This window comes from Scleropages formosus, chromosome 22, assembly GCF_900964775.1.
Source record: "Scleropages formosus chromosome 22, fSclFor1.1, whole genome shotgun sequence".
NCBI classification, from domain to species: domain Eukaryota; kingdom Metazoa; phylum Chordata; class Actinopteri; order Osteoglossiformes; family Osteoglossidae; genus Scleropages; species Scleropages formosus.
Genome location: NC_041827.1, coordinates 8771142 through 8795243, shown reverse-complemented (window position 1 = coordinate 8795243; position 24102 = coordinate 8771142). Strand labels below are relative to the sequence as shown.

At 41.2% G+C, this 24102-nt stretch overlaps 1 protein-coding gene across 4 annotated transcripts; it reads right to left on the bottom strand.

Moving 5' to 3' along the window:
• Positions 1-193: 193 nt before the first annotated feature.
• On the bottom strand, positions 194-23842 carry LOC108918529 (LIM domain and actin-binding protein 1-like). Of its 4 annotated transcripts, XM_018725887.2 has the most exons (11): positions 20623-20895; positions 16816-16898; positions 16165-16322; positions 13794-13845; positions 11454-11876; positions 5241-5313; positions 4861-4982; positions 4462-4513; positions 3443-3492; positions 2673-2806; positions 194-2469 (listed from the first exon to the last, which is right to left on the bottom strand). In XM_018725887.2, exons 3-11 carry the CDS (start codon positions 16284-16286, stop codon positions 1395-1397), a joined length of 2103 nt encoding a protein of 700 aa, XP_018581403.1. In that variant the 5' UTR covers positions 16287-16322; positions 16816-16898; positions 20623-20895; the 3' UTR covers positions 194-1394. The 4 variants fall into 4 exon arrangements, with proteins under 4 accessions (XP_018581403.1, XP_018581404.1, XP_018581402.1 ...); XM_018725888.2 differs by lacking the exons at positions 16816-16898; positions 20623-20895 and adding an exon at positions 23761-23842; XM_018725886.2 differs by lacking the exon at positions 16816-16898.
• Between the last annotated feature and the right edge of the window lie 260 nt (positions 23843-24102).

The following is a 24102-nucleotide window of genomic DNA, read 5'->3' as shown; positions in this document are numbered from 1 at the left end:
TATTAGTCGTGGTGGTGCAGCAAGTTTGGCCAGGTCCTACTTGAGGTGCCTTGTGACAGACCAGCATCCTGTCCTGGGTCTGTCCCCTTCCCCTCCATCCTCGTGCCCTGTGCTGCCGGGTTAGGCTTTGGTTTGCCGCAACCCCGCTTGGGACAAGGGGTTTCAATCAATGTGTGTATGTGATATTAGTAGTAAACAAATGGTGCTCTATTATGTTTAAATTTCCCATCATGGTCCAGAGGTACAAATCGATTGCCACTAGGTGGAGCTGTTGGAAAACCCTAATGTTAACTGCACTAGTAGCACTTTGCATGTCCACTGTCCTTCTGGAAAGATTCCTATGAAGAAAGGGTCATCCAAAAGATCCAAAAGTTAATTAACAACCCCTTTATTTAAATCAAAGCAGTGTACCATTTTTACATCTACATAACTGAATGGGCCAGTCCACGTTACGGGCCTTAATAGTTAACACATCAGATCTCCCTAGTACCAAACCACCAAACTGTAGGTTCTTAACCACTGCACCTGCTGTCCAGTGTTGATTATATAAATTAAGATTTTCATGTCATTGAAAAACTAATTTTCCTTTCATTAAAAAATTGCAACAAAAGTACGTATAGCTTTCCCCTTTGTGTACCTTTTCAATTTTTGATTTACAAATCAACTTTTAAAACTTCAAAATACCAGAAAATAATTTAAATAGTCTAGAACAATTCCATAAACTTTTCTGACAGCTGTTCCATCATGTAACCCTGTTCTTGGTGTTTATCTGATTAGAGTGGTGTGTCGATCATAGCTGTCACCCATGGAATCGTTCTACCTTTTCTATTCAGTATAGCCTTCTCTCCTTAGGATCAGTGCTTAAAGGGCTTTTTTTTTTTTTTAAAAAAAAAAAATCTCTATTCATTTTTCTTTGTGTAGCTGAAGATTAAAATACATTTCATATAAAGTGATTAAAATGCACAGCTAGTTTAGATCCCTTGTATCGCACAGTAAAGTGTCTTCAGTTTATTCGATTGCTTCTCCCATCGTATGACGCCATTAACACTTCAAATTTTTACACCGATTTGAAAAGGCAACTAAGCCCTTACAGAATACAATACACTAGAGGAAACATTCCATTATAAATTGCTTACACATGGAAGATAAAATGTTTTCCCAAATATTTTGTTAGTCTAGTAGTCTTGAAAAATATGCAGAGGAAGCCAAAGGCAAATCTCAAGACAAAAAATAAAATATTGTACTAAAAACCAATAATTAAAAACTTTCATGTCTTATGTGCAAGACCCAGAAATCACCTTGTTTCAATCACTTCAAGTTATTGGTATGTGGAATGCGTGATTTTTTTTTTTTTAAGAACTGGTGTAGATCACTCTAGGGAAGGCAGTTTTCACTCAGTCCTCTTGCTCCTGATCATCATCATCATCGTCGTAATAGCGGTTCCTCTTGATCAGCTCCTCTGCAGACATCTCTGTGTTCTCCTGCCTATCCAGGAAGTCCACATGCTGAGAGGTATGTTTCTGATCGCTCTCCAGCTGGGGTTCCGGAGAGGACTGGTGGACTGGGAAGTCATTCTGAAAATGAAGAGTTGACACCTGCTCCTCATCTTGGTGCTTCTTTTCCACCTCCACCTTTTCTGGTTGCCCTTTTTGTGGTTCTCCTTCCGATTTGCTGAGGAGATCCTCACCCTGCTGGCTCCTCTCTCCCTCCTGCGAACAGCTTCTGCTATTTACAACACCGTGGCGCAGCGAGGCTTTTGCTTTGTCCCTCTCCTCCTTTTGCTCTGGCTCCTTTGCTAAGACACTAAAGGTGGGGTTGTACTGCTTCCTCAGGGAGGCACTCCGCTCCAGGAGACCCCGGCTCAAACGCCGAGGCTCTCTGGAAGGCGGGTCCACAGGTGGGGCGGGGGTGGCAGCCAGAGTGAACGGCCGGCTACGCTCCTTCAGGGAAGCGCTTCTCCGCAACACTTTGATCTCATTGCGTTCAGGGTTCTGGTGGGAAGCTGGTGCATCACCCTCTGGGGGCCATTTGGCATGGAAGTACCTCACCGCTCCCCCCTCCAGAGTAGGGCTGGAACTTTCCGCAGGCTGCCCCCGTTCAGAAGGTGGTGGCCAAGCTACCTTCAGGCGCCGGGTCTCTGTGGGCTTCTCAGGGACTGGCTTCTCCCCCGTCACTATAGCGTTTGCTTTCGTCTCCAACGTGGCTGCTAAAATGTTGACCTTGGCCAGTGGAGCATCCTCCACCAGGGGGTTCTGCAAATGGTCAGCAGAAGGGGTTCTTGGACGTGCTGTGGACTGCTCCTTCATTAATTCGACACCACCTTCGTGGCCATTTTCTGCCTGGCCTTCCCACAGCTCTTTATGTGGACGGTGACCGAACCCATCGTCATAGTTGCCCTTGGACTTGAAGAGTTGGTTGAAGTGTGGCTTGCAGTAGATGAAGCCGTGCAGAGAAGCATAATTTGCCAGACTAGCCAGCAGGGGAGAGCAAATCAACACAAAACAGACATTATGCAGAGAAACTGGTGTTTCCTTTCGTCACCTAAGCCGAATCAAAGACTGATCGGAGCCCACAACGTCAGTCTCTTTCAAGCGTAAACCACATTTCGGGAAAGTTTAAACAATAAATCGTCCGAGGACAGGAAACGAGTGTTGTCCATTTGAACACCTCACCTTAATTTGGTGTTGCAGTGTGAGCAGCAGAAGCAGGTCTTGTGGAAGACCTGCTGGTTGGCGACTAGACGCTCCAGGGGGTACACTGTCTTCTGGCAGGAAACACAGGTCTCCCACGCAGCAACACGAAACGTCTAAGAGAGCAGCAACAAAAGTATGTAATTTCTTTATTAAGCTTGGGCATTTTACTGCAACTCTTAAGCATATGTATTTTTACTGTACATGTCCTAATAACTACATTTACATTTATTCATTTAGCAAACACTTTTCTCCAAGTCAAAAAAACATCTCCAAGAAAAAAAACAAAAAGTGCCGTCTATCAACAGAATGAGAGATTTGGATGCAGACATGTGACTCATGAGTACAATCAATTTGTCACACACCTCAGTAAAAACCAGTAGCGATTACAACAGATAAAGCAGTACATGTTTATTGAGCACACAGGAGATTAGGGGATTAGAAAGTCCAAAAAAGATGTGTTTGGGGACTTTTCTTGAATGTTGAGAGAGATTCAGCAGTTCTAAGTCAGAGATCATCTCGCCACATTGATCCAGAACCGAAAACCTTCATGCTTTTGATTTTGTACGGGGCCACAAGTAATACATTACATTAAATAACAAATACATAAATATTATGTACTATTGGGGAATAATTGTAACGTTAATTTTCTGTTGTATAAAAATGCTGACTTTACAAAAGCTGTGTTGCAGAAATCTGCTAAATTTTTACCACTAAGATTATAAAAAGCAATTAGGATTTTGGGGACTCACCTTGAGCACCTTGGGCTGGATGCTGTCATTCTGGGTTGCTGTTTCTAATTCTAGAGCACACAAGACAATGGTAAGGCAAGAACAGCAACACCACCCCTCAACCTGTGTTTAAAGAGAGGTTATATACTGAAAAGTAGAGAAAAGGACTGAATTCTGTTTCTACTTCAATGCCAAACCCCTCCGATACAGTATATCAGACATCATATACCCCATGAATTGTACATGGTACTGCTGAGCCTCCCTCAGAATGCCCAGTGAGCTCAAGCTGTACTATTCTGCAACAGGACGAACAGGGTGGCCATCACCCAAGCTGTCCAGTCGCCTAATACAGGAGGCTGTGGTACAGCAGGCAATGTGACACAACCCTGTGGGTAGGGTGCCTCCCCTTAACTCCTGGCCTCCTTAGCTCTGAAGTTCAGTCCCCTCAACTCTCAGCCCTTTGTTGGGAGGTGTCAAGCCCAGGTATTTCTGACTCTCCTAGAAACAATCAGCGTTGGCTGATTACCTTAAAATGAAAGGTTTAATTCGCCCTCAACATTAAAACACGAGCTTTCAGTTACAGAAAAGGCCACACATTATGGAACACATTATGAATTATGGAATTCTGAGCTTTGCTGTGACCTACCAAAAACCCTTCACGTAGTTGTCACATCCGATTCAGGGTGATGATGCTAAAGAGGTTTTTCACGGACAAAAAATGGTCACCTCTGGAGAACTGCTGAGGCGCATGGTCATAGGTTCAAATCCTACCTCCAGCTGTAGTACCCTTCAGCAAGATACTTGCTCCAATAAAATTACCTAACTGTATAAATGGGTAAATAATTGTAACCTCAACACTGTAAGTCGCTTTGGAGAAAAGCATCAGCTAAATGAATAAATGTAAATAGTTGTAAGTAGCTTAAATATTGTACGCTTCTTTTTGCATCTGTTAAATGCTGTCCCTTTCTTCCAGGTTTTGACATTGCTCACATTCATGACTCATTGTGTCCCTTCGGATGGGCAGACAATATGTGACTCACTGTTGCTGTCGGCAGTGGTGTCTACCCTAAGGCTGGGTTCTAAGGGCGAGCTCTGGAAGAAAGAAGAGGTCAGTGGAAGACATCTGACAGAAATCTGTCCGCCGTCCACCTGCACAAGCACACCCACAAACGGGATCAGACATTCCTGAGCTATCTGCACCAGAGAAGCGTGCACCAACATGCCAAACTCCACTGAGCTTCCAGAAGCTCCAACTGTATATGCCAATACCTGTCACAAACTGAAGGTCAATTGCCAGTTCATCAACAGCATTAAAGAAAAAAAATTAAATTGCTCCATGTGCAAAACCATGTTTTTGCCTTTTTATTTGAAAGTGCAACTTTCGGATTCTGCTTGGCTCACAACTGTAGGACGTTTTCAAGCAGCGGATGGGTACTCACAGTGTGTGAAGCCAGCGGTTCCTGCTTAGACACAGCTGCCTGGTACTTGGCCATTTTGTCACGAATCAAGCTGGTCTCCACCAGCCTGTCTGGGGATGTCACTCTGCCACTAGTCACATGACCTCCCCCCATTCATGGCAAGAAAAGGTCAAACTCAATCACCACCAAAGCTTGCGGTTACAGAAAGCTGAAATACTTGTGGTCAAAGCAGCGACACAAGGATAAGATACTCAAGCAGACGGCCAACATTATGAGAAGAACCAAATCTGGTGCATGTTCTCTAAGTCACAGAACAGCACAGAAAGAAAAGTAGCACATGCCAAGCATCACACTACCTTCAGCCAGAGAGCTGGATGTGTTACTCTGGTGTCTGCTCTTACCGTGATTCCCTTGCTGCAGGTCCATGTCCTCAGAGGTGCTGCCTCTTTCAAGCTTTATAGAATCCATGGTCACCTGTGAAATCAGACACGTCTTCACCGTGCTGGTTTCCAGAGCAGAGACCTCCCCTTACCTAAAGTAATGGCTCCCTCTGCCCCCATCTTTTCCACTGATCCTCCCCAATCACATGAATAAACCCAAAGATGGCCCCTCAAGACTGCTTGTCAAACTCCTTGCGAATCTTCCGGAAAGGCTGCCTGCTGCGAATGAGACCATAGCGTACAACTGAGGAGCTGAGGTGTGACCGGTGCTTGAATGGGCGACTCTGGTCGCTCACAGTTCTTGGGCTGCGTTTTCAAACGTGGGTTCAAACGCAGCTCATTCTGTGTGGAGTTCGAATGTTCTCCCTGTGCTCACGTGGGTTTTCTCCCACCGTCCACAGACATGCATATCAGGATGTAACTGGTCATCCTATGTTGCTTGGAGTTTGTATGTGAATGACTGGAAAGGCGTGGATAACCGGCCTACAATGGACTGGAGTCCCAAAAAGTGTGTACTGTTTTGCACAGTATACTTGTAGGATGGGTTCTGGACCACCGTGACCCTTCATAAGACTAATGACTATTGATAATGCAAGTATGCATTGATGGATTTTCAAAGTGTTAAGCAAGCTATAGAATAAGCATCAATTAATTTATCCACTGAGAAAAACAGTAACCGAACAAATGAAAAAATGTATATTAAAATTGTCCATCTTCTGTACAGTATGTATTTATTTATAGTATGTTGGGCAACCACAGGCAACCAGAGGTGGAAGACCATGAAAGTTGTTACTGAGGCTATGGAGAGGCCATCTGGATGACAGTGGATCAGGAGCGGTGAACCATACAGTCAAGCCACCTGGATGCAGGCTGGGGCCTGATCGTTCCTGCTTGGGTTGCCTGAGTGAGGGTGTATGATCCCAGATTACTAAATACATGAGACGTACAGAACGGCACATTTATATAGTCTAAAAGGGGGTAAGCACAGCTGTGAGAGCTGTTAAATTCCATGCAACAACCACCTTGTTAACGTCCCAGAGGATCCGATGATCTCCAAAAGGACGGTCAGGTGGAGGTGGGGGGTACAGAAATTTCTGCACACCAGTGCAGAATGAGAAATGATGAAAATAAACAAAACCACAGCAGAACCAATCTGAACACAAAGCGAGACAGGTGTCTTGTAGTAACCGCCCACTCAGTTACCACACACAACCTACAAAAGCCAGTCCCGCTACATTGCTAACGTGGAGAGGAGGGGAAAAAAAAAAAAAAAAAAAATTATGGCAAGTCTTCAACCTGCTGTAAGAAGATTCTCCTGAGTTCAGTCACTCCTTCACTTCTTTCATCACATTCCAAAAGCACTGACAGAACAGCAACAATAAGCAAGTAAAAGCGTATTCCATCGTCTATTAATAAATATCACAGGTAAGATTTATCCTAATGCTTATAGATGTGTACAAAATGTTCCGATCCCAATTGTTTCAAATATAGAATGTATTGTAAAAGACAAAAATACATTTTTATTTAGTATCATGCATTCAAGATATTTGCAAATCAATTTTTATTTATGTGTAGTGGTTAAGAACATGACCTTGTAACCTGAAGGTTCCTGGTTCAAGCTCCAGTCTTGTACCCTTGAGATAAGAACTTACTATGAATCTCATGGTAAAAATACCCAGCTGCATAAATGGGTTAAATGCTGTTGCTTTACACAAAACTGATGAGTGAATAACCAACATCAGTGCAAAATACAGTAGTTCTCCCTTATCCGCGGGTTGGCGTGTAAAACACAGTGGGAAAATATTAAATGGAAAATTCCAGAAATAAAGAATTCATAAGTTTCAAATTGCATGCCGTTCTGAGTAGCGTGATGAACTCTCGCACCGTAAAAAGAATTTATTTTAAAAAATCAATACTTATGGGGGGGCGGTGGTGCAGCGGGCTTGGCCGGGTCCCACTCTCTGGTGGATTTGGGGTTCAAGTCCTGCTTGGGGTGCCCTGTGATAGACTGGTGTCCCATTCTAGGTGTGTCCCCTCCCCCTCCAGCCCTATGCCCTGTGTTGCCGGGCTAGGCTCCGGTTCACCGCGACCCCACTCAGGACAAGTGGTTTTGGACAGTGCGCGCGTGCGTGTGCGTGTGTACTTCTGAGGACCTGTGCATTGGTCTTTAGTTTTCTTTCTTCTGCTTCTGTATAGGAAAAAACACAGTATATATAGGGTTCGGTACTACCCCAGGTTTCAGGCATCCGCTGGGGGTCTTGGAACATATCCTCCATGGATAAAGTGGGACTACTGTACCTTTATGACACACAGTTCCATCCCTAAAGGATATTTAAATTATGCGATCGTAAAATAATAGCATGATACATCAGAGTTGTGTTGATATTTGCAGAATGACAAATAGGGAGATCCTCATGCGGGGGTGGTTAATTCAGAGTACATGCTGACAGGCTGAAACAGGCAGAAGGCCTTAGACTGAAACCCAGAACTATCCACCCAAAAGCATTAACCTTTAATATTAAACACTTTGACATTTGATATGCCTTGGAAGATGATGCAACAGTCAAGTAAATCTTACTCATTTTTTTCTCAAGAAGATTGTTTCATCACCCCAGTTGACAAAGTATAGCACGTCAGTTATACAATAGAATGGATGGATGACATTTTTTGTAAAAATGCGGGTGACATTTCATTCTAGCGTCAAATACTATTTTTCTTTCCTTTTTTTTTTTTTTTTTAACCTTTTATAATTTCCCTAGAACTCAAGACTGTAGTTCTACAAGATGGCTTTTCATAGAATCAATACCTAATTATTCTTGTAAAACAGTTCATTCACATTGTAAATGTACAAATATTTTACCATTTCTGAAAGCAACTTGGGGTCATCAGAACTAATAGTCATACTGCAGATTAACAGACTACAGAGCCATCCTAAGAGAAAGATCTGTATCTCTTTCAGCTATAAAAGGGACTTTAGGTCTAAAGGACCAGTAAATTAAAATAAATCAAATGACTGACACCTTTTTAAGTTTCAAAGGTACCAGAAATGTCCTGTAAAATTAATAGTAATAAACTGTTTTTAATATTGTTTTTTTTTTTTAGACATTTTTAGAGTGAGGTACCTTGTTTTACACAACTCCTTTAAAATAGTCAAAGACACAGGTTGACTGAAGAACGCTGTTTAATAAAGCTATAATCTCTCAGTGAGCGTAGTTGCACCCCTGACTGGGAAAATATGGCCATTTTTAACTGCATGGGGTGGGCTGGGGGTGACAACAATACCTTTATCCTATTTCCCTTCCAACAGCGCCATGTCGCACTTCCTATCAAATGGGCAAGAAGGTCAGCTGATGTAATGGGGACTGTGGAAACTTAAAAATCCCAACATCCTTCCTGATCTAGATATCGAAATGTTTAAAAAATGAAAAAAACTCATGCTGTTTCAGCAAATGGACTAGAACCACAATGGAGAAGGGCATCAGCATGAGAAGAGGATACTCAGGACAAAAGAAGTCTTCACCCTTCTCAGGAAAATTCCTGGTTGGACCCGAGAACACTGAATCACTCTGTACTCCCTACTTGCCCAGTGGAGACCGTCATGAGTTTTATTGCAAAGATAAAGGCTTATTCATCTGAGTCGATCACACTCCCCTCATTGCTACGTACCTATAAGGGTGCACCCAGGCTGAGAGTCATAACTGCATTTGTAAAAATAAAGACACATAATTGTATTATAACCACTGCACTCTCCCCTGTGTCATAAAATTATTTTACTATTCTTTACTACGTTTGTGTTATAAACACTGAGCACCCACTTTATTAGGTATAGCTCTCTGACATCAAATTACTCCTCCTTTAGTACTCAGAACTGTTAGACTTCTCCATGACTAGGGCATAGGCTTACCAAGGTGGTAACACACCATCACTGGGATATTTCTCACGGTACCTCTAGTCTTCCCCCTCAGATTATGGAAATTAAACTGGTAGGCCTACTCCAAACATCTCGTTCAATCTCTTGCCAAAAATCTAGACTGGACTGTGATCCAGCAACTGGCCAGGTCGGTGCAGTAGGCTGAATTCACTACCATCTTCACTGAAACATTCTTCAACGATGTTTTCTGGCATGATACAGTATTACTGGAAAGGCCCACAAGTTAAGGGCACATAACTGGAATGTAGAAGTACATACAGGGGATGTGATGGTGCAGTGGGTTTGCCTGGTTCCTTGCTGTTTGGCAGGTGTGGGGTTCGAGTTCTGCTCGGGGTGCGTCCTGGTTCCGTGTTAATCTTTGTGCGTGCCACCCCCCAACGTAAAGAAGAAGGCACTGGTAACCCACTTCTGTTCCTCCCTTGCCATGAAAACCATGCAGGTGGTCACTATAGGTCAGGACTAACTTGATGGTGCAGCCGTATAAGTGTATATATACCTAATAAGACAAGATGAATCCTCTGGCATCTAAAAGCTTTGCTTGAATGTATAGACTAAAACACACCCACATGCTGCTCAAACCCAACCAGGTGCAGATCTAGGCAAAGTTCTTTCTATCCCCCTAGCATCCATTTTTTCTTGTCCTTATCTTAGTGCAGGCAAACACTCTTTTCCGTTGCTAACAGGAGAGGAATAACACTGCTTGGAAAAAACTGCCAAATCATTATCTTGTCTATTCCTCCACTGAATTTTAAACACACAAAATCCATAATCACCTACAATTTAGCTTCAAAAAGCATAGTCAGATCATGTAAGCAAGTGACGATGTTACAGACAACTACTTCCAAGTACACTTAGCCCTGTACGCACCTACAAATCAAACTAATCCTTCACAAGTACCAGTCTTCTCCCTCACATCTACTGCCACATCAGGAAAAGGGGAGATTTCCAGTTAAAGGGTCACACAGTATAAAAGTATATTGACGTAACAATGCATTTTATTTAAAATGAGAGATATAAACATTCCACTATTAAATTAAAAAGTCAATTACATAGGGTTTACTCAAATTATGAACAGTACCAAATACCATCAAGCCCTGCTATCATTATGTAATTTAAATAAGATTTCTTCATTTCTAAATTCCTAATTTCAATAGGCATCATATCAGACATCACTAACATTGCTAATTCAATTGAATTCATTTCTATAAAGTGCTCATCCCAAGAATGACAATGAGCGCTGAACAACAGAGCAACAGTGATACATAAGTGACAGAAAAACCAAGGGACAAAGATGAGGGTCTGCAAACTATGCAAGTATGCCAACTGGCAACTGAGGAAAGGAAAACAAATAAACTCCCATCCCAAAGAATGGGGACAATAATCCACTGGGGGCCTAAGTATCAGTGGTTGACAACCCCTCCTTATTTCTTTTAATGAGTTTCTATGTGAAAATTTTTCAGTCTGAAGTGTAAAAGCTTGTTCCAAAAGAACATAATATTTTCAGTGTCTTGGTAGGATTCCTCATGCATACAGAGGATGGGTCAGGTTTCCAGTGAAAACTGGCAAGATTTCACACACAACCAAGCAAAGAACACTTTGAGAGGCACCCCTTATACAGACTACGGAAATTGTTTTTAATCTGTGTGGAATTGCTGATGTATTGGTGAAAAGGTCACCAGGAATTAGCCGAGCGAGCTTATTCATACTTTTTAAACAAGCTCTAAGAATCCTGTCGCAATGATTGCATCAAACTGGCCCATATATTTTGAGCAATAATAATGACACACCCAACAGTCACCAACGGAAGCAAAGCTTAGAAGAGAAACCATCTGGTTTCACAAATGTCGAAACTTGTTGACAAAACATAGGCCATTTCTGATGAACTCAAAATTACAGTTGTTTTATCTCTAGCTAACGGCATCTGTGATTATTTTATTTTCTCTTTCTGGTAGAGTTGTACAGCTACTACTTATTTTTTATTGCAGTCTATTATTTGCTGAATAGTCAATAATCTACAGTGATCTAGCACTTGGAAAAAACCGAATGACAGTTTTATGACACTTACTGCATGTTTATTTCCGTGGGCATAATTACAAGTTATTGGCAATACGTTTAATTTCTTTTTTTCAGGTTGGGTCACAGTCAAAAGCATTTTTGAGATCATCATTGATGATTGAAATAATAAGCACATTTCCATAATACTGTATGACCAACCCATTCTGAACTTCAGGACCAGTACTCACCTTGTCCTGTGCTTTCTCTCCCTCTGCAAACTTCATCTTCGGGTTGGTAAGTGGCACGGTGGACTTCTCAGTAAGGGCTGCAGGCATAGCAGCTTTCTTGCACTCACCCTCGATATGCTCTGTTTTACTCTGTGGTTTCTGATCTAAGCTGCTCCCCTCTGGCACCTTCTCACTTGGTGTTGGATACTGGAAGTGGCTGTAGCTACCCTGTGGAGTTGAAGGCTTGGATGTGGATGGATGCTCCTCTTTGCTGCTTAGAACAGGGGTTGGACTCATCGTGGCACTTGGCGGAGGAGTGTGACGTGCACGAGATGGGACACGGGGGACAGCCGTGGGCTTCTCCTTAATGGCAGGCTGCTCCCAACGTTTTTTCAACACACTTAACTTGCCAGAGCGGAAGGTCGGAGGCAAAGTTTCAAGACCCTGGGGAAAGCAGCGGCACAAAAAATTGGATCAAACGAAGACTTCTCCTATTCCATATAAACTGATAAGTGAATTCCACAACTAAACATTTCACCCAAAATAAGTCTAAAAAAGTAACAGATAATTTCTTCAATTAATTTTGAAAATGAAAAGCCACCCCCAAAATAATAAAACATTAAATATTTGTGTTCCACTACAAAATTATCTTGCATCCACTTCCACTAGTAAAAATAGTACAGAGTTTGTCTCTGCCTGCCAGAGCAAGTGTAAGACTGTTGCCCATTAGCAGATAAACTCCATGACTAATAAAAGCTATGATTAAATGTTGATAGCTATTTAAATAATTGTCAGTTTTTAGGAATATGCGAGTCATAAACTAACTCCCTGTGGGAAAGAACAGAAAAGTGGACTTTTGGCACTTATAACACTGCCCCAGTAAATCCCTTTCTCAACCACTACAGTAAAACAAATGTGGAACTTAAAAAGCAGAAAAAAAGAGAAGCAATCAAAACTAATTGGAACTCCCTCTCAGAACACATAAATGCATTACAATGTATGCATGCATTTTAAATATAATACTTCAAAAATGTTCGAAACTTACTGAGCTTGCACTGCCTCTGCAGAATGAAAGGGTGGGATAAAACTTTCCGAGGTGTTTGCAGTTGGAAGTCAGTTTTTAAAGCCTAACCCACCCAGCTTGCGTCATATATGGAGTAAAAATAATTCAGGAAACAAGAAAGCAGCAAATGTTGCAAATGGTAGAAGGATTAACACTTTGCTGACTTGACTTAACCCAAGAGAAGCAAATAATACGATGGAAGCCTACTAAACACCTACATAATTATTTTATAATTCACAGGCTAATCTTAAGTTAGACATTTTCAAAAAGACATTTTTTTTTCCATATCATTTGTTTATCTTAAATCCATTTTCTTCACTTACCCATTTTCTGAAATTTCTGAATATTGAGGAACAAAACAGTTTTTGCCTCCAGTTGTTTCTTGGCAGCAAAATGCTTTTGTTGGCACTAGCAAAACCGCTGTGCGGATGTGTATATTACGTCAATGACCGGAGTCAGTGCAAGTTGCCTTAATATTTTATGGAACACATCTGCTGTGTCTCACCTGTTGTTAACTCTGAATAAATTGGATATTTTGGAGCACTTTAATGCATTTCCATCCAATGTTTTTTCTCCAATGCCGTTTAGATATTGTTTTAATTTTTCTTGAATTTTTCTCTGTTACGCTAACATTTTATTCCTTCTGCATTGCCAGTTTGGCAAAGTTAATTTGTTTCATAAAATGCAAAAAACCATATATTGCAAAGAATAGGAAAACTCCCTAATGGGGTTTAAAATTATGACAGAGTGAGTTAAAAATCAGATCTTACTGTCGCACAGGGCAGACTGGAGACCCCGGGTGTGGACTCAACTGCGGGATCGTTTATTATAAAGATACTTGGGGCTAGGCAATACTCTGAGTCGGGGCAAGCATGGTTCAACCCAAGGTGCAGACGTGGTCCGAGAGGAGAATCCAAAGACGTGGTCAAGGACGCTAAGTCAGGTTCAATACCGTGGAAGACAGGAACAGGGAAAAGGAGCGAGGACTCGGAGAAGGCTGGGTAAGGTGCTGAGGAGAAGTCATGGATGCTGGAGGGACGGTTGTTTTCTAAGAGATTCCACAATGGAGAAGCAGCCGGGGATGGTTTGTATAGATGAATGCATTGCTGGCAGGCGCTTAATCAGAGGCAGGTGCTGTGGTGCGTGCATGCGTGGTCCTGACATTTACTGAAGTCCCTCCTTAAAGACCATTGTCTTACTATCACGAAAATATTTTCTGTCCTGCGTGTCAATTCTCTATTTATTTGACACCGCTCCCTTCAAAATCCTGTTTACTCAATTTAAATACATATTCTTACCAGTTTCTTTTTATCTGTGTTCTTCTGAGCTTCCTCAGCTGCTTTCTGGTACCTGCAGAGCAATGCAGGAGACAGAGTGAAAAAAATTATTGCAAAATATGTAAAGTTCTCCAACAGTTACAAAAACAGGACTTGAAGGTGGTGAATTGAAGTGGTGCAATGGTTTGCTACTACTTATAGTCCACAAACCAAAAAAAAAAAAAAATACTGCTCAAACATGAATACTACTGATCTATGTTGGCCTTATTACAACACTCATATCTGGATACAACTAAAAACCATACTATACCATTCCTGTACTTACTATGAATTTAACATTTTTAAGCTGTGCTAACATTTTTGTTAGGACTGCTATGAAAATTGGTAATGCTTTGGTTACAAATTTGTTTAGGTATTGAGTGGTCTACCCCTAAACCCATTTTTCCCATGAAAGAGACATATTCCTTTAAGCAGTTTATTAACATGGTCTTACTTCTTCCATAAGAAAATCAACCACAGTCAATCAATTACAACATCTCACACACACTGTCTGAAACTGCTTGTCCCAAGCGGGGGTTGGGGTGAATCAGAGCCTAATCTGGCAACACAGGGCGTAAGGCTGGAGGGGGAGGGGACACACCCAGGACAGGATGCCAGTCCATCACAAGGCACCCCAAGCAGGACTCAAACCCCAGATCCGCCAGCGAGCAAGACCCAGCCAAACTCACTGAGCTCCCAATTACAACATTTAAGATAATTAAAATCACAACTGAAAAAGGAGATTAAGTAGTATTATTGGGGATTTCAACCTGGAAGCCATCTTAATACTACCTTTCATAAACTACAACCATGTAACTATTAACTTGATTATTTTAATTAATAATTAAAATTAATTTAATTAATGGGCTAATTCACAAAATTAATTAACCCTGTTATTTGAGGGATGGATGTATTATTGTGGATTTATGTATTCTTCACATCCTTCCAACTTCCACTGAAGCCTTGTGACGGTGAAAACAACCTTTGGTATACTGTCTACTACTAGCAGGTATGAGTCATCAGTTCTCACAGATATCTCACCTCTGAATTCCATAAACCATGGAAACAATTAAAAACAAAACCACAGACTCTCCAATGCTTACAATTCCCTACAGCCTCAGTAAAGCAAACTATACAAAAAAATAAAGCTGGCTAAACGCTTTTTATGTGCAATATATTTGTATATAGTGAAACAATAACTACAGCAACAAGTACTTTGAACTACCAAAGAGGAAAAAAAGGCCTAGTCATGCAACATTCCAATTTTACTGATTCATTCTAGGCGGGTCTGGGGTTCGAGTGCTCGGGATGCCTTGCGGTGGACTGGCGTCCCATTAGGGGTCTATCTCCTCCCTCTCCAGCCTTACGCCCTGTGTTGCTGGGTAAGGCTCTAGTCAGGACAAGCGGTTGTATACATTGTGTGTATGTGGGTGTGTGTATGTGGGTGTGAGATTCATTCTAAAGAATGTATTGAAGCAGTTGCTGCAGGATAGACAAGGGACAACTTGAAACACTTCAATATGCACTAATGAACGCAGTACTTCCTATACAAACACTATCACATGCAAAAATCTAAGTTATCATTCCAACAGCTCTGCTGACAGTCCTTACACAGAAGCAAAGATTGGTTCTTCGTTAGTAACACTGGTGATGCAGTTCCGCGATTGTAGTCTGACTCCGTTCTTGCGCACACACTTGTGTCAACACTCGGGCCCAGCAAGAATAACCAGTTTTCTACAAAGCCATGAGATCAGAGCAGAGCAACTGAAGGAAACATAAAAGGTTAAAAAGAGATGGGCAGAGACTTACGTAAGTAGGGTAAGTAAAGCAAAGAGTAAAAATCAGAGTACAGAAGATTGTGTCTGCAAATAACAGACTTCTGACCAGAAAATTGGGTTTGAAATCAAGTAAAGCTGCTGTACCCATGGAGTCCACTGTAAAACCCAGTTAATTAGATGGAGTGGCTATAAAACATATAAATATTTAAATAAGGAGAAATCAGAGAAGGATAGTTGAAGATGTCAGTAAAACATTAACATCAACATTTCAAACTTATTTCAATGGGTCTTTGACTTTGCCTTGTTAGAATCAAATACAAACCAGCTAACAGTTAGACTAATTAAGTACAACAGTATTTTACTTGTTACTTTGGTCACAACACAGATGTGAAGGAACTGGCACCATGAGACTGTGGTACCTTGTTAAAACCTTAATTAAAATTACACAGGAAAAAAAAATTATTTAAAAAAAATCAGAGTTCAACCTCACGCAGCTCTGTGTGTGTGTGTGTGTGTGTGTGTGTGTGTGTGTGAAGAAAGCATACTGTTCATAACTAGAAGAGCTCTGAACTTACTTGGAGAAGCGCTCTGCGATGGCATTGCTCTGCCCACGTGAGCTCACCAGTGAGAGCTCCTTGGCGGTGATGCGCAGGGAGCTTGATGTCCATGATCTACGGCTGAATGAACTGGTCTCCATCCCATATGTTTCCCACAGTACATTCAGCTCCTGGGACTTAAATAAATAAATAGAGCCAATGGGGAATTCTGGTGATTTGCCAACAGTAGACATGAGCAAAATGACAAAGAATTATGAAATTGGAAAAAAAGACGACGAACGTTTATTTATGTGCAGGCCAATAAATGCAGCTACACCAAAGCCAAACTCAAAACAATACATTTAACAAAACTAGGCAAAAGGGTCAAATCAATAAATATCATTTGACTTCCCACAGGGCAGTAAAATGACAATACTTCCAATGACGGCAGAAAAGTAAAAAGGCACAGCCAAGCATGAATTCCTAACCCCAAAAAAAGTGATACTCTTCCAAAGTGTGAGTCACTAGTCTATGCAGACACACACCCAGCCATGGCCTGAACTTTAGGCTCTGCATCAAGAAGTAAAAGCCAACCATACATAAGAGAAAGCTATTTACAGCAACTGTTAATGTTAGTGCTACTGCTGAGGTTTACCAATTCACAGGTCATGTACATGTAAGATCACACACCTGTATTTGTTGAATAAAGCTGAACTGGGACTCCCCCTACAACCATCCGAGAGCCTGCTTGTCCGGTGGAACTGCCTGAAATGCTGGAGGAAGTTCCTCGACACACTCAGAGACACACAAAACACATGCGCAGGCTCTCCCTGAACAAACATGACGCAATGCTCCTGTCATCAGACTTCACATAATAGTGGCCATTACCCAAAGGTATATACAGTGTATGATGATAAGCCCCCAATTTGTTTAAGAGGGTGGCAACTTTTCAGAAAAACCAGGAAAGAAAACGTTCGGGTTTATCCGTGACATAGACCCAACAAACTTTTTTACATACAAGTATATGCACGATGAACGCAAACCCTTCTCTGTAACTGATTTGTTTTACCCCTGATCTTTCCTATTATTACGGCAGAGGCGCTGCAATCATGATATTCACTTGTCAACACCTTCTTAAAATCTAAAATCCCACAATGGAAGGTTAAACAATTTCAAGGTGGAAAAAATACTTCTGATTTTAACTTTTGTCATTTTAATGTGTGTGATGAGCAGAATGATTAAGGATAAGCAAGAATGGCATTAGAATTAACAAGACAGTCATTTCACCAGTGCCTGGCTTTACTGGTCTTAGCAGACCAATTTATTTGTTACACAATCTATGGAGCACACGCACACACACATTCTCGGAACCGCTTGTCCCATACGGGGTCGCGGGGAACCGGAGCCTACCCGGTAACACAGGGCGTAAGGCCGGAGGGGGAGGGGACACACCCAAGTCGGGACGCCAGTCCGTCACAAGGCACCCCAAGCGGGACTCGAACCCCAGACCCACCGGAGAGCAGGACCGTGGTCCAACCCACTGCGCCACCGCACCCCCATCTATGAAGCATTAGTGGTTATAAGCCTGACACAGTATCTGTTTCTGTAGCCCAGCAGATTACAGCTAGACTTTGACCTGAATGCATCAATGCTTGTTCATTATTGACACTGGACATATGTTCAAACACATCAGCACACCCTGGTTACCTCCCATCCAAACCTGGCTGGGCCACACAGGCTGACCCATCAGTTAAGCTCACAGCTGTGTAGCAGACAAAAAAACTGAGGGGGGGAGAAAAAAAAAAAAAAAAAAAAAACACCGAAACACTCTTGTTTTTGGCCAAAGTTAAAATACCAACATGAAAAATTATTTTAAAGGAGTTACTGGTACAATCCAAGCCAAAAATGACTACACAGAAGAGCTTTTTTGTCTAGTAAAACTATTTGATTAAATGCAAAGCACCATGAGAAACATTTGTTTCACACCCAGCACAGTCTAAAACAAGTTAGTCAAGGTACTCCTACAGCTACTAAACATTTCTGCAGCACCTTAAAACCTTCCCTGTAATGTAATGTTGTCTTTAGACAGCTGCAGTGATTTCAGATATCAGGAGCTATGGACATAGATCTGTATGCTTTCGTTTCTAGCTCCAGTTAAATGCCAGCTGTACAAAATAGGTCAAATACTGTTGCGTTGGGTAATCCTTTGCTTATTTGCCACTATTAACAACATCGAACAGCTGTAAATTACAAGTAGAAATCAGTTGAGCAAGTCCATCAAAAACACTACTGAAAAAACAAAACCCATGTAAATGTATTCTCCATAGACAATAATGATTTTTTTTGTAATTAGAAAGGCATTGAAAACTGGTTATATTCAATGCCACTGAAGGCAAATCTATTTCATTCCATTTTATCCATAAAGCAAATTTAAGATTTACTCAGATTTGCCATATACCCGATTATGATTTTTACTGAGCCAATGGTAACAACAAAAACACTGAGGAATCAGGAACAAAACTAGAAGAAAACATGGAAAGAAAAAGGGGAACAAAGGATGTTTTGCAGGTCCGAGAAAGGAAATAATATTTCTGTGAGGAATTCTTCAATGAAATGATTTTTGAAAAGGTTACAACCGGGTGACTTCAACAGTGTCATTTAAGTGGAGCAGAAGAAAAGGAAACATCTAGTACCTTGGAAAATGCTTAAAAGGACTTTCTTTGTTCCTCCACAAAGTTGTCCTGTAGCCCTGGTAGCTTACACCAGAAAATTAAAAAAGGAATGTCAAGAATTTTGTGATGCCTATAGGAGTTCACTGCTTTGTGTTGAGGAACATACATACAAGAAACCAAGCTTTTGCCAGAAAAACCTTCCAGAATGCTACTCCATGAAATTAGATAGAAAAATTTCTGAAAAGCAAAGATTTTCTATGTGCAGGACCTAAGAGAAGTTTTTTTTCCATAATGTATGTACCACCACACCTGGAAGCAGGGCAAGAAGGTGAAAGTCTAGCCAAAAAAAAAAAAAAAAAAAAATCTAATTTTGTGGGTATACACAGGTTCATAAAATTACTGCTGAGAACGGCGCTTGATAGAAGTTAACTGTGACTGATCAACAAAAGCAGCAGTGCAAAATTTCGAGAACACCTTCAAATACAATAAAATAACCCTAAGTACTAAATAATTCATATTCATTAAAATGTAGTTACAGGTCATAGTGCAAAAATAAAATAGTTGAAACAGTAAATGTTTCCCAAATATGGCCATTAGAAAACATATGAAACCAAAGGTCACATTATTTTATGATTCATAACATCAGATCACCCTAAACAACATAATTTTCCCACATCTGTTCATCTTCTGAAATAAGTGACTTCTGCAAATACTTCTAATGTAAATTTCTCTTCCTGCAATTTCCTGAATTGAACAGGCTGAGCAATTTTGATCTCATATGCATTTGTTTTTGGGGGAGTAGCATGACACAGAGACTTTGGCAAAATTATGAAAAATTGAGTTTTAAAATAGATATGGTTACAATTCTTATATAGCGTTATGGACTAAATTCTCAAAAGTTAGTTTTTTTAGTGTACACTGAGCACCACACCTCAACTTGTCACCCAACATAGCATTTTCCATATTCACCTTTTCGTAGGAACAAATATGCACTGTTTCTAAGGAAATAAAAGTGAAAGAGCACAACCAATCTGTAGATATGACAGAAAAACATTCTAACAAAACCAATACTGCAACAGTAGTAGATGCATAAGGTACACAGATGCGTCACTTAATGACGGGGAGAAATACATAGTTAGGTGATTCTGTTGTTGTGCAAACATCATCGAGTGTACTTATACAAAGCTAGATGGTATAGCCTCGATGCAGTCAAGAGATAAACACGAGATTTATGATGCTGCTGCCGGTGTAACACAGCATAGTTTTACAGTAAACTTTTTTGTAAGTAGAAAGAGTACACTAAAATAACAAAAGTACAGTATAGTAAATGCAGAAACCAGTAACAGGTGTTTATTATCATTATCAAGTATTATGTACTGTACATAATTATATGTGCTATACTGTACAACAAGGGAAATAAATAATCGTCAAAATATATGTAAACACACGCCTCGCAACCACAGGACTGCCAAATACCAGGCATTTAAAAATCTTAAAACAAGACAAACTAAAAATTCAAAGCTTATTTCACATTGTGGTGTAAATGTAACACTGAAACAGTCCTAACTTAAGCTGAAAGCTGACCTGATGTTTGACATGAAGCAGATCATCAGGTGTCACTAATGCCCCCCTTCTTTAGCTAGGTCATAAGCAGGTAAAGCCACATTAAACTGGGAACTATGATTGAACATTAACAATTTAAAATCTAAGAGCACTATTACATCAAAATGACAGGGAGAAGAAACAAATGGGTACTGTCTTTAGAACCACGACAACTTTGGCAAAAACTGTTCAGAAACTTTGGCCACCTCATCTCAATACTCACCTGTTAAAGCTGCGCTGTTTCTTTAGAATTTTACCTTTTACCTTTTCTTCCCCTCTCTTTCACTTCTATAACACAAGCTTAAATGTACTGTCTCTTTCTCTCCCTTCCCTTCAGTCCAGTTTCTTGCGCTACTGGTGTAACCTTGCAGCACCTGACACTGTCTATGGGAATGCAAGCGCGGTGGGGGGGAGCGACGTGGAGAGCAGAAAGCAGGTCAGGTGACTTCCGGTGAGCGTAACGTTGGGTAGTTCCTTTTGCCTGCCAGGTAGGAGTCACCTCCCTGCTTGCTGTTTGTCTGCATGCGAGTAAAAAGAAGCGGGGGGAAAAAAAAGAAAAAAAAAAAAAAATGTACCAGCACACTTTCAACACAATTGCATGAAAATTCAGGCTTTAAAGCAAAGTCACAAAGCATGAATCCTCAAGCACACTATAATAGCTGCTACCTATAGCACCTTTGCGACACTGCTTCACTGTATAAGGAAGAAAATGAAGGTGACAAAGGACAGCTGGGCAGGGAAGCAAAGAAGAGCAGAGCCAGTAAGTAGCTCAGGTTTCTCTTTGCAGCGTGAAACCAAACCTGAAGTCACCAAGACCTCCCTGGGGGCTGCAATTGCTGTCTGGCCCCGCAACAGGTTAAATTAAAATCGCATTTAAAAAGAAAAGCACAACTATCTCCTACAATACAAAAACACCTGGGCTGTACCTATGAGACAATCCTTAAATTAAATTTATATGAAAATTTGTTTTTCAAAATTAAGGTCTTAATTTTAAACTAATTCACATTATCAAAATATTAATTTAATAAACAGATATTTTAAGCAAATTTAAATGTGAATGAGAAATTCAAAGGGGTACCTATGAAAATCAACAGTAGCAGAAGAATAAAATTGACAACATAAGAAATTATATGCATTATATATATATAAAATTGAGATCAAAATAAAATATTTACAAATGTTTTAAAATATATTGACATCTTAACTATTGATTAAATTGCGCTGTTCTCTGAGCTGAAGACCTTATTCATGTGTTTGAAATGTACTGAGTGATAGGAGAAAAACAAAATAAAATTAATTTAACCAGCCCCTACAGAAAATCAATGTTTATTAGGAACCAGGTCACTATTTATGATTAAACAATGCATTTTACTATGATTAGCTGCAGTTGAATATAACACCCCTGAGAACAATAAGTCATAATGCAACAGTTTTTGCAAGATATGATTCACAGATAAAATGCTTAGCAAATGTAGGCCAGCATGGATACCACCAGTGTGGGGAGGAAGCAGGGGACACACAGTGAGATACTGTGGTCCTCCGTGACAAAAAGGATGAGTCATTGGAGGAAAGCATTAGAGAAAGGAGCTCTTATTCTCACCAAGGGACCGGTACAAACATATCAAATACCCTAGATGCGAACGGTCAATTCTTCCTCGTTTACGTAGTTCACTTTACGTAGTCTGTGTAGGTGGCTTTGTGTTGTTTTATGTAGCACCATGGTCCTGGAGGAACGTTGTTTCATTTCACCGTGTACTGTACCAGCTGTATATGGTTGAAATGACAATAAAACCACTTGACTTGACAGACTGGTAGTGCCCAGCATTTCATCTCACATCAGCAGATGAAAGTAATTTAAAATTGACACAAAGGTGTTTAGTAAAGTCTAGGCCCACGGAGTCCACACTCCCATATAAATACACACCACCACAACAAACAGTAAGCCTTTGCTTCATGCTTTTAAGTGGGGAAAACATTCACGAAGTTTCTTTTTAAAGCAAAGGTAATCCATTTAATAATACATGAATGATGATAAGGCAATATTCCAGTGTTCTGCTTCTTAAAAGCATTCACTTATTGTGCGAAGGAAGGTGGCATGGTGATGCAGCAAGTAACACTTGTACCTCACAGCACCTGGGCTGTTCAGGCGTAGATTCGAATCCTGCTCAGTTGGCACGAGCATCCTCTGGCGGCTCTGGTTTCCTCCCACAGTCCAAAGACATGTTGCAGGTGGACTGGTGAGGCTATGTTATGTTACCCTTAGTATCTGTGTTTATGGCTACCCTGTAACAGACAAGCTCTGGGATAGGCTCCAGACCACCACGACCCTGACAAGGACAATTCTCAATTCTGGGATAGGGTCCAGACCACTAAAACCCTGACAAGGACAAGTAGTTATGGAAAGTTAGTGAGTGAGTTGTGCAAAGGTGGGATTTGTCGAAATTCATCTTGCACTTCCATCTTTCTGTTTTGTTGCTCGTAAGCGCGCTCGTTACAAACACCTTCTTCTACCCTCCACTTTTCATAGTGTTCTGGAGGGGGTTCCCTTCCTGTCCAGGGCAGTGGCATTACCCCGTCGGCATGCTTATCTGTATCATCCTGTACTCAGGACCACACAACCCTGGCACCATGATGATGAACTTTGATGGAGTTGGTCCTGTGAGGAGCACCACCTTTTTACAGTAAAAACGCATTTAAGGAAAAAGGGCGGGAAAAGGGGAAACACCAGTTCTGAGGGGACCAGCTCTTTTAGTGAGACACTCGCTGCGCCTGAACACGACAAGAATGGAGAAGAGAAATGAAGAGACAGGGCTGCATTGAAAAAGCCGTGTGAATGAGGGTACAAAGAGCAGAAGCGGAGCCGCGCTGTGAATTCAGAGCACGTCCACGATCCGCGGACACACACTGCTGCTGCACTGAGCCTCATTTGTGGGACTAACTGGAACCGTGCCGCCCAAACTGAAACTTGGGTCCACGCGCTCTGAAACCGTATTAGCAACTCGGATTACAGAATGCGCAAAACTCAAAATGTATTTAAAACTTCTGCGTCCGTTTAAAAACCATAATTGAGACCCGGACACCTTTACTCCGTATAATTCAATCAACGGTTGTAAAGTGAGCGCGCCCACAGCGCGTGCCACTCCTCCACCGACCGTTCAAATTACGTCTTTCCATGAGAGCGAAAACATCGACTGCTTTCTTGTCGTTTCGGCGCACATTTTTCCCCCACATAAATTGAACAGAGGTTTTCTTGTGGCCCTAATCCCTCTATTTTACTGCTCGCGGCGGGAACAGAACAGCTAACGCGTTTTGTCGGCGCGTTGAGTTCGCAGAAAGTTAAATGAAAGTCTGAGAAACTTACATGTTCTGGGTGCACAGACAAGAGTCCAGCGAGCACTGAGCTGGTGGGGTTAGCCACTCACTGGCACTGGGGACCAGCTGATCTTTGTTAATGGTTTACTCGGCGTGTAAATGTCACACCACGAACAACACAGTGTCTAATTTTATTGAAGTTTAAAAAAGAAAACTGTGTGTGGACACACTGGCTTCTTCTCACTCCTGCTCGGTGGTCCTCGATTAAAATTACAGACAAATAATATAATTCGCACTTTCTTTTGATCGAGGCTTCGCACAAGGCGGGACAAACATGTAAATACGTTACTTTCAATATTTAAGAAAATTAAAGCTTCGTACTGTACCGTAT

Excerpts from the sequence above, each read along its gene's own strand:
- LOC108918529 (XM_018725888.2), bottom strand. The coding sequence starts at position 16,286 with ATGGAGACCAGTTCATTCAGCCGTAGATCATGGACATCAAGCTCCCTG. Across the intron at positions 11,877-13,793 it reads ACACAGATAAAAAGAAACTG|GGTCTTGAAACTTTGCCTCC; the intron begins GTAAGAATATGT and ends TGCTTTCCCCAG. Across the intron at positions 4,983-5,240 it reads CCTGCAGCAAGGGAATCACG|GTCATGTGACTAGTGGCAGA; the intron begins GTAAGAGCAGAC and ends GAATGGGGGGAG.